Genomic DNA, 11,195 nt, shown 5'->3' on the forward strand with positions numbered 1-11,195 from the left:
GTTTTTAAAAAGTTGTCAACTACAAAAATGAAGAATATAAAATTTTATACATTTTAATAGTTGACAATTTTTTGATAGAGTTTACAGTTTTTGAGATATAGAGCATCAAAGTTAGATACCCCCAGAGGCATTGGAAGAGAAACGCAGAGAAACGAGAGAGTCTGGTTTCTCTGCGTCTCGTAGTTTTGCAACAACCATGAAAAGCGTTCTTTCTAGAACTTCGCACTAGAGAATAATTTGCAAAAATTTTAATCCAGTTTTGAAGTTTCCAACGTATTTTCAAAAATGAGATGTCAACAGTCTGGGGAATTTTTGATTCTAATTATTTGAAGCATTTCATCTCAAAAACTAAAAAAGTTAGAAAAAAGTAGTCAACTTCAAAAATGTAGAATATAAAATTGTATACATTTTTTCAGTTGAAAACTTTTTCGAATCTTTCTTAGTTTTTGATATATAAAGCGTCAAAGTTGGGTACCCCTAGAGGCATAGAAAGACAGACGCAGAGAAGCGGGAGTGTCTAGTTTCCCTGCGTCTCTTTTTTATAGTACACTTTTCATTAGGGAAATTTTTTGCCTAAAATTGAAAACTTTTTTCAGTTGATAGCTTTTCATCTCTCCTACTTCTTAAAGGAGGCGAGACAGCAAATCGGGGGACAGTTCGGGGGACGAAATCGCGCCGCGCTTATGTAGACCATCGGTCGTCATGCGACTTCGCGCACCCGTAGCTCAGCCGGTAGCGGCGCTCTACCCCTGAGCTGCCTGTCATGAGTTCAACCCCTCATGGGGGTTCTCTATGCAAAATGGCTCTGGAGAAGAGCTGAGGAGCAAGGTCACTCGTTGTCTCTGAGTCTCTCTCAAACAGTTATATCTCAAAACCTAAAAAAGCTAGAAAAAAGTTGCTAACTGCAAAAATAATAAGCATAAATTTTTATACATTTTATTAGTTGACAACTTTTCGATACCTTTTTAGTTCTTGAGTTATACAGCGTCAAAGCTAGATACCTTTAGAGACGCAGATAAGCTAGAAAGTCTGGTTCCTCTGCGTCTCTTTTTCTTCAATTTTCTCTAAATCAACCGAAGTTGTCCCTATAAAAGGCAATAATATTCCATTTCCGTTTCCCATAAATATATATTTTCTTATTCCAGACCAAAAAAAAATTGGCCAATATTTCATGAATAAGTGAGCCTCCTGCCCAACTTTTTTCTTGACTTTTACTCTTATACGAAATTGTTTTTCCGAACGTCTTCTGACCTGTGAATTCTGAATTCAGAAGAGAAGACGTGTCAAATTGTCATCTTCTCACTTTCTCCTAAAATTTGAATTGCTAATTTTCCCGTTTTTCGTACCATTGCTCATCCTTCTTTTAGAAATTCCCTAGAGAGATTTTTTCACAGAACCACCAACCAAAAATCATGGTCAACGAGCTATCATTCAACTGCGAGGACGCGTGGCTCAACCTTTTTGTGGGCGGGGACTTATACCCTGTTCAAGTGAAGACTTTAATGAATCCTGCAACATGTGGAACATATTTCCGCGACGTCGTCAAGGTTTTCGACGCCGCCATTAAGGTACGAGGATGCCATTGGGAGACGTCACCGAATCATATCAAGTATCGAGTGGATATTGATAGGGATGGAGTTCTATTTCGACATGTGAGTTGGTCAAAAAGGTTTTGAAAAGCAAAAAAAATGTAGGAGAGGGAGGGGTCGAACCGAAAACCTATAGCATAGAGTTTGCGCGCGCTACCACTTGCGCCACGATGGCACTTTTTTGTCCAGCACCACATGTCGTACATAAAGGGCGCGGCGAGCGACACTACGCGGGTTCTCTTTCCCCTCAACAATATGCATTTCTGCAAAAATCTGAAAATAGAAATTTTCAAAAAAAAAATCGAAAATCGAGTTGATATTGATTGAGATGGAGATCTGCAATTCTGAAAAACCACCAAAAAACAATTATTTGACCTAGAAATTCCAGTTTCTAGAAACATTGCTTTTCTGAAACTTTTTTTGGTTTTATTCAAAAAAGATATTTTTCTAATGATTTTCAACATATAGAAATTCCAAATTTCAAAGAGAAATTGAATTTCTGAATTTGAACTTCAAAATTCCAAATTTCTAGAACTTTTGAAAAAAAAGTATCTTTAAAATTTCAAAAATTCGAAAATAGGTTAATTTTTGAAAAAAAAAAACTCAACAAAAAAAAAATCAAAAATCGAGTTCTATTTCGACATGTGACTTGGTAAAAAGTTGAAAAAAGGCAAAAAAAAAATTTGGCGAGGGTGGGATTCGAACCAAAAACCTCTCGCATGGGATTCCGCACTGAACCAACTGCGCCACGGCGGCACCTTGTTTTTCACCACCACTTGTCGTACATAAAGGGCGCGGTGGGCGCCGCATCGAAAATCTATTTCATCGCCAATTTGAAATTTCCAGGTGCTCCAATACCTCCGCAACGGGAAGCTAACCAGTCTTCCAGATGACACCTTCACCCTAGAAGCCCTTGTCGCTGAAGCCGACTTCTTCGGCATCGAAAAGTATCGAGAGATGCTGAAAAAGAAGCTGTGGAAGCTGACAGGCAAACGTCAGTACTACGCTTGCTATGAGGATTCTGATTGATGATTTTAAACAAATTATTGATTTTTTTTGAAAAAAAGGTTTTTTTGCTAAAAATTATTCTTATTTTTTAAATAAAATAAAATCAAATAAATACTCTACAAGAGAAACGGAATGAGGGGGAGAAATAGCGAGAGAAAATGAGAGAATTAGAGAAAAATACAAAAAAAGATACGAAAAAAAACTATATGGAGACCGGGATTTACAAAATTTATATAATTTTTTTTGAGTTCATTTTTCAAGTTTTGACCGGTACACAACGAAAAAACTGGGGAAAAAAGAGTGAGTATACAGAGAAATGACTACAAGTAAAATGAATTTTTACAAAAAAATTTAAAAAAAACGAAAAAATGCAAATGCGCTCCATTGGACACTAAAGTTCCAATGAGTGAACTCTCATACTGTCGCCAACGGCCACGATCAGGGCCGCGTTTCCCGGTCGACCGCCCCAACAATCCGAATAGACGGCACGTGGAAAAATGGGATTCTGTGGGCTGGGAGATTTGATGGAGCACAGCATGTCACTGGAGATTAGGGACCATCCACGGACCCAGCCATCGGAACCAGCTGAAACAAAAATTGATGTTTTTCGGGATTTTTACCAGTTTCAAAACGTCGCGGTTTTAAAATGTCGCGGTTCTAAGATGTCGCGGTTCTAAAATGTCGCTGTTCTTAAACGTCGCGGTTCTAAAACTGCATTGTTTCAAAATATCACGGTTCTAAAACGTCGCGGTTCTAAAATGTCGCGGTTTTGAAACATCAGGGTGCGGAAACGTCGCGGTTTTAAAATATCGCGGCTATAAAATGTCGCGGTTCTAAAATGTGGCGGTTCTGAAACGTCGTGGTTCTGAAATGTCACGGTTCTGAAATGTCGCGGTTCTAAAATGTCGCGGTTTTGAAACATCAGGGTGCGGAAACGTCGCGGTTTTAAAATATCGCGGCTATGAAATGTCGCGGTTCTGAAACGTCGTGGTTCTGAAATGTTGCGGTTCTGAAATGTCGCGGTTTTAAAATGTCGTGGTTCTGAAACGTCGTGGTTCTAAAACGTCGCAATCCTTAAACGACCTGGTTCTGGAAGCTCGCGGTTTTAAAATTTCGCGGTTCTAAAATGTCCTGTTTCTAACATATCGCGGTTCTAAAACGTCGCAGTTCTAAAATGTCCTCTAAAACTCACCTGCAAACACAAATCTCTCCTCCTTATCAAAGAACACATTTAAACGATTGCAATTATTGCGATGTCCGTGCATTTCCATCGTCGGCTTCTTCGGCCACCGGAAGTCCCAAATTCTCACGATGGAATCGAATCCTTCAGTCACAACACACTCCGGACGGGTCTTCTCCAGCACCTTGACGAACGTGGTGTTCATTGCTCCATTCAGCTGTCCAGTGATATGATCTCTATTCATTCGGAGGTCTGATTTTATCACATTATCATGTCTGAGTCCCATATAAACCAAATTTCCGTCTCCTGAGAAACAATGACTCAGAACATTTCTCTTTTTGCTCGACATCAGAAAACTACGATCCGTCAGGAGGTTCTCCATTCGGAAACAGGATTCCAGTCCGAATCCGATTGACATTTGAGGTCCATTCCATCCAACGCTCCAGATGTTTCCTTTTTCACGCCATCGTTTGTTGTAGATTGGGGAGGAGAGGGTGGGGATGGACTCGGGATCCGATAGTTCGGCAAGGGGTTCCAGATGGACGATGCAGTGGGAGCAGACGGTACCGTAGCGATTGATCCTGAAAGTTTGAAAGTTTAGCTTTGAATTTAGGTGGAACATGATAGAAAATAGGACTTTTCAAAATTTTTTAAATTTTAAATTTTTGTCAAATTCCCAAAATGTGATTTTTTGGAAGTTTCAGTATGACAAATTGGTATTTTGGTGAAGTTTCAAAATTTTATTAATTTATTTTTATTTTATTTTGTGTAATACACCATATTTGACGACAAAATGCACAGATTTTCCATTTTTTTGGCAATACATCAGAATTGACGACAAAATGCACATATTTTCCATTTTTTTAGCAATACATCAGAATTGACGACAAAATGCACATATTTTCCATTTTTTGGGCAATACATCAGAATTGACGACAAAATGCACGATAATTTTGAATTTTCGAGGGATACGTCAGAATTGACGACAAATTGCACGGGAATTTTAGAATAATACGTCAGGATTCACGACTTAATGCACAGATTTTTGTGTAAAACACCATATTTGACGACAAAATGCACAGATAGTTGCAATTTTGAATAATACATTAGAATTGACGACAAAATGCACGTTTTTTAAATAATGTGTGAAATTTTACGACAGTTTGCACAGATTTTCGAGTTTTTGAGTAATACACCATATTTGACGACAAAATGCTAATTAATAATTAGGAAAAAAGATAATTGAAATTTTCGAATAATGCATCAAAATATGGATTTGTAAAGTTTCAAAATTTCAAAAATTTCCTGAAATTATTTTTTCATTTTTTTTTGAAAATTCACAACTTTTTTCAAAATTTTCAGAAATTAGAAAGTTTAATTTTTGAAGTTTTTTTTTCATCAAAACTGAAATTTTAAGGTTTAGAAGTGTCTTTTTGCGGATTTTCAAAAAAAATTATTATTTTTGTCCGAAAAAATTGGAGTTGAGACGTTAATCGAAATATTTCTCTGCGTCTCCACCGAATATGCGCTATTTAGGCTTGTCGCTTCGAGTTGCCTACCGTATTCAGACTGCAAAAAATGCTCTCTCGCTCCAATTTTTTCGCACAACAATAATAATAATTGAAATCGACTTACGAATCGCTAGCGGTTACTGTAAGCATACAAGTGACATCTGAATCAATTCTAGCCAATGTTTGATCCACAATAAATGACTCGTATCTAGTGACTGCGTAATCCACATAGGATGGCTGATCCGGAATTCCATCGTCATTGACCATCGGTTGTACAGTAAGACCCAGTGTGTTGAATCCTTTGTTTGGTGGGCGGGACCGGACTGGGAGGAGGTTATAGGCTTCACGACGTTCTGATTCAGATCTGAAAATTGGAAAATTCTAAAATTTTCTGAAATTTTGAAATTCTAGAATTCTGGATTTTTAAAATTCTAAAAATCTCTGAATGGCTGAAATTGAAAAATTCTATAAAATCCCAAAATTTTAAAGTTCGGAAAGCTGAAATTCTGAAATTTCTAATATTCGAAAATTCTAAAAATTCTAAAATTCCAAAAATCTAATTCTGAAATTCGTAAATTCTGAAAATTCTACAGGTCTAAAATTCTAAAATTTCATAAAAATCTGAAATTCTCCAAAATCCAAAAATTCTAAATTTCTAAAATTTTGAAATTTCTAAAATTCTAAAATTCTGGAATTCTAGGATTCTGAAATGTTGGAGACCAAAATATCAGAAATATGGATCTTTTTGAAAGTTTGAAAAATCTGAAAGCCCCAATCTTTGAAATGTTCGAATTATCAAAGAATCATCAATAGAGCGCACTTACTGAATAGTATCTCCGATGGAATCCACTTCGAATACGTAAACCGCTGAATGTTTTTGCGTTGGTCCATTGGGATTCAATGTAAAAGTGCCCACAATTCGATCGCCGGTATCAGAAACGTCTAGAAATTCGCATCCGGCGACATTATAGTGATCAATTGGCGTTCTTATTGTGAAAGACGGGCGGGGTTGGCAGTTTAGAAGGCGACTCTCATGGACGTGTCGTTCCATTCGAGATATTGTACAACGGCCAAGAGTGAGATCTGGAAATTTAGGATTTTGAACAAAAAATTGAGGATTCTGGACGAATTTGAAGGTTTCGGATTGGTTTTTGAACAGTTCAGCGGGTTTAAAATGACCTAAAAATCTAACTTTTTGAAATTCGCAATTTTGAGCACAAAAACAGGAAGTTTCTTGAAAAATCACTTTTCACATTTTTTCGAAAAATGAAAAATTTTGATTTTCAGATTTTTAAGGAACTTTCAGTCCCATTGCTCACCATCTAGAAGCGTAGTAATCGGCTTAAAAACGGGTCTCTTAATAAAAGATCCAGACGTAAATCTCGGGCGATTCGCTTGAATTTTGGCCTCTCTCGCCGTCTCGATTCGATCCAAATCGGCTTTTGAGAAGCCCTGTGGCAGTGATGGATCATTTGTCATTTTATAATATTTCTTAGTTCTCGGATGATACATAAATCCACTCATTTTTAGTGGACCCCCTTCGTATGGTAGATCTTCCATTGGAATTGGAGCAGGTGGGGTTGTTGGATCGTCAGATGGTGGCAGGAGCTCTGCAAATTTCCTTTTTTGATTTCTGAAGCCGGAATCGAATTTAGGCTTCAAAATAGGCTCTATTCTCGATAGAGCGCATTTCCATTTTTTGGATTTTTCGAAAAAAACAATTGAACTGAAACCCCGATTTTCAGCAAAATTTTCTCACTTTTCGACAATTTCATCGAAATTCGAGAAAAAAGATTTTTCTCAGAATTTTGGCTCATTTCGGCTCAGTTTTCGATAAAATTCGGGTGATTTTGGTTGATTTCAAGCCATTTTTGGATAAAAATTCAATTTCGGGATTACTGTAGCTTCAATTGTGTGCAAACACTATTTTACAAGGAACGTATCAGATTTGACGACAATTTACCCGAAAATTTGAATTACAGTGCAAATTGTCGTCAAATCTGATGCAGGGGCTACAGTAATCTCAAAAACCAGGTTTTCGCAGTTTTCGCGATTTTTCGAGCAATAATTTCGAATTCCGGGTAATTTCTCCAGTTTTTGGTGTCAAAATTTCAGAATTTTCAGCTGAAAATATCTTTTCGGCAATTTCATAATTTTTAAAGCGTTTTAAATCAATTTTGGGTAATTTTAAGCTAATTTCAAGCCATTCCAGTCGATATTGACCAATTTCAGAGCATTTTGTGCAATTTTCCGAAATTTCAGCTCAAAAAATAAATAAAAACGAGCGAAATCCATTAATAATATATTCTCGGGATTACTGTAGCTCGGATTGTGTGCAAACACCGTGCGACATAAAAAAAATAAATAAATAAAATTTTCTCTAAATTTCTGGAAAACGGATTTTCAGCAACACTATCGAATTTCGTCATTTTTTCAGAATTTCAGATTTCCAAAATTTTTCACAAAAATTGAAAATTTTCAGAATTTTTTTCCGAGAAATCTGTAAATTTCGGTTTTATCTATCATTTTTTCGTCCAAAATAGCTGTTTCTAAACCCCAAATATAAGAAAAATTCGAAAAAAAAATGACGAAATTTTCAAATTTTTCGCCCCGAGCAACTGCGCTCTACTGGACAGAAAACTTCCGGTTTTTGAGCCCAAATTTTTAGAATCGCCAGAAAAAATTTCTAGAAATGTCCATATTCTTTCCCTCCAAATATGTACCATTAAGCTGAATTGGCGGTGGCTCCCAACGAGAATTGTCATTTCCCATCGGCCAATTACTCCGCGCCTTTCTGAATCGATATCGTGACATATGATGATGGTGGTCCACCCAAAGGGGGTCTGGAAGAATTTTTTTTCTTTTTTTTAAAATTATTCTGGCAAGCTACAGTAACCCAAAAATTTTTTTTTTCGGAATTTTTTCTCGATTTTTAGTTCGTTTCCAGTCAAGTTTTTGTGGGAAAAACAACGTAAAAATGAACATTTTCGAGATCTTGAAAATCTGAAAAAAAAAGTATTTTAAAAATTTCCGGAAAAATTGATTTTGGGTGACAAAACACATATCCGGAAATCAATTTTTCCGAAGATTTTCGAAATTCAAAAAAACATTTTGTTGCGATTTTCAATATTTTTAAAGAATCCTCCATTGCAATATTATTTTTCCCCCAAAAATTGACTGAAAAATCCCAAAGATCGAGAAAAAATCCCAAAAAAAAAACTTTTTTTTGGGTTACTGTAGTTGTCGTGGTGGGACCCAAGAACAAAGAAACAAAGAGAGGAAAACTGAAGAATGGGAAAAAAGAAAAAAGAAAAGAAACATTTTTTATTAACATTATTGAGTCTCTCTCACACAGAAGAGAACAATAATACAAGAATTTTCGGTCTCATGTGGGATGAAAAAAAGGAAAAAAAAAGAAAAAAAAGAAAAAAAAAGAGGAACTTGGATATTTAATAAGGCTCTTTTTACACTAATTAGGGCATTTTTCGCAATTTTACTAAAATAGATGGAAAAGTGCAAAGAATCTGGAGCGGGAAAATCAAAATTTTGAAAAAATTTGAACTTTGGGTCTTGAACGGATTTTGAGAAATATGTTTTTAAAAATTGGAACATTTTGAAAAAATTTTTTAAAAAATCGCATTTTTCGAACTTTTTACAAATTTTGGGAAATTTGAAAATGTTGGGATTTTAGCAGAAAATCGAAATTTCCGCTGAAAAAAAAGCCAGAAACTCGAAAAAGTGCGAAAAAATTGAATTTTCTGTCTTGAGTGGAAATTTTATTTTTATTAAAAAACTGGGAAATTATGAAAAATTTCGAAAAAATTCGCATTTTTCGAATTTTCAGAAATTTTCAGAAATTCGACAATATTTGAATTTCAGCAGAAAATCGAAATTTTTGCTGAAAATTCAAAATTTTGCTGAAATAGTTAGAATTTTTAAAATTTTTAGGGAAATTTCGAAAATTTAATTTTTCGAATTTTTTTGAAATTTGAACAAAATCGAAAATTTCGCTGAGAATTTCATATTTTTTTTATTGGAATTTCAAGATTTCCACAAGTTTTGTGAAATCGGAAAAATCGAAATTTCATCCAAAAATCGTAATTTTCGAAAATTCTCATAATTTTCAAAAATACAAAAATTCATAAATTCTTGTGAAAATGGAAATTTTCGTTGAAAATTGAGCAACTTTCGAGATTTTCAGAAAAAAGGTCTCAGTTCGGAAATTTTTTTTTGAATTCTCGAAAACAAAAATCGTTACTCGAAATTTCAATAAAGTCAGAAAAATTGAAATTCTCTATATTTTTTTCGAAAATTCTCCAAATTTCAAAAATCCTCGAAAATCTAGAAAATTCTACTTTCTGGGTGCTCAAAAATTGCTCAAAAACCGATTTTAACCCGGAAAAAGTGCTCCAGACAGTAATTACAACCCATAAAACCGACTATTAACCCCCGAAAAATGCCGATAATTATGGATAATAACACTAGTCCGTTATGCTTATGTCAGCCTCAAAATTACGAATTTTTTGGGGAAAACAATTTTTTTTTCGGAAAAAATTATTTTTCAGAATTTTAAATTTCAAAATCGATTTTTAAAATTCAAAATTTTGGGTCATTTCTTTGCTATTTTAACTTGAAAACTGTCGAAAACACGATTAAAATCATAAAAAACCGATATATTTCTATTAAAAGCTATTACAAGGCATTCTAACACATTTTCAGCGCCGAAAAAAGTGAAGAAGTGTTCGAAAAACAGAAGAATCCTCTTCTTTTTCTGTTTTTTCTCTTTCTCTTTCTTTTTCTCCCTCCTCACACCCGTCAATGGCAGTCATGAGACACGTTTTTCGGCGTCGCCGGCGCCCTCCCTTTCCTCTCTGCGTCTCTTGTCGCCGCACACTCTCTCGCCGCGGCGTGTGTACGCAAAATGTCGTATGATTCAGTGTAATAAGGCAGTGGAGAGTAGTTTTAATGGCGAATTCAGGTCAAAAACTTTGTTTTGTTTCAATTACCAAACATCTAACATGTGATGGGTTCGACTCCGCCCCCTTTTTTCTCGGAGATTAAAAAAATAATGGTGAAAAATACAAATGTTTACGACAGAAAATTGAAGTCAGGTGACCAAATTGTGTGTGACAACACAGGTGAAGGGTTGTTCTCTTATCAATTTCCGCGTTTGATATTTGGCCAAAATACTACTAAATTGGGTGTACTTACTTCTGAAAAACAGGAGAAATTCGATTTTTCCCAATTGTCGTAGAATCCCATCAGACGTGATGAGGATGTAAAAACGAGGAAATTTGAACTTCAGAAAAATTTTAGGGCGTCGGAAAAAAGCGATGGGGTTTAGATATCGCCGAAATCGCAAGAAAACTAAAAATCATCTTTTTAATCCTGAAAAAAATCACAAAATTTTGAAAAAATTCCAATTTTTTTTTGAATTTTATGTCAAAATTTTGTTTTTTTTTTCAGGCGGAATTTCTTCTAAATATTGTTTTTCTGAAACTCCTGCATTTTTCTCTGCATTTTCATTCGGAAAACTGAAATTCCGGCCCTTTTTTACACCGAAAATCGACGAAAATCTCCCCTGGAACATACTTGTAACGGGCCGGGCTTTTTCCGGAATTTCGGAGGCCCGGCCCGGCCCGGCGGGCCCGTCATTTCACTAGTTTCGAAATTTCCAAAAAACACAAAAGGGGGGACCCACTTGGGTTCAAGCGAGGGGGTCAGAGAGCGCGCCCCAGCAAACTCGTAGGCCAGAAGAAATTTAATAATTTTAAAGTGGACGCGGGTTTGATCTAGATCATGATCTATTTCTTCAAAATCAACTGGTTGCAAGGCGCGCATTTTCGCTCTTCATTTAAAACTGTGAAACTTAGCCAACGAAATTCGGCAGCGAATTTAGAATTTTCC

The 11,195-nt window shown here is 35.6% G+C and overlaps 2 protein-coding genes across 2 annotated transcripts; one reads left to right on the plus strand and one right to left on the minus strand.

Moving 5' to 3' along the window:
• Positions 1-1,412: 1,412 nt before the first annotated feature.
• Positions 1,413-2,618, plus strand: CBG17460 (the record flags this gene model as incomplete). The annotated part of the gene is made up of 2 exons (XM_002641036.1): positions 1,413-1,652; positions 2,436-2,618. 2 exons carry the CDS (start codon positions 1,413-1,415, stop codon positions 2,616-2,618), a joined length of 423 nt encoding a protein of 140 aa, XP_002641082.1.
• Positions 2,619-2,988: 370 nt separating this feature from the next.
• On the minus strand, positions 2,989-8,102 carry CBG17459 (the record flags this gene model as incomplete). Its single annotated transcript, XM_045243568.1, has 6 exons — positions 2,989-3,182; positions 3,790-4,358; positions 5,413-5,652; positions 6,113-6,371; positions 6,608-6,898; positions 8,012-8,102. 6 exons carry the CDS (start codon positions 8,100-8,102, stop codon positions 2,989-2,991), a joined length of 1,644 nt encoding a protein of 547 aa, XP_045096214.1.
• Positions 8,103-11,195: the final 3,093 nt, after the last annotated feature.

The sequence above is a fragment of the Caenorhabditis briggsae genome (genome assembly GCF_000004555.2).
Source record: "Caenorhabditis briggsae complete genome, chrIII, whole genome shotgun sequence".
NCBI lineage: Eukaryota > Metazoa > Nematoda > Chromadorea > Rhabditida > Rhabditidae > Caenorhabditis > Caenorhabditis briggsae.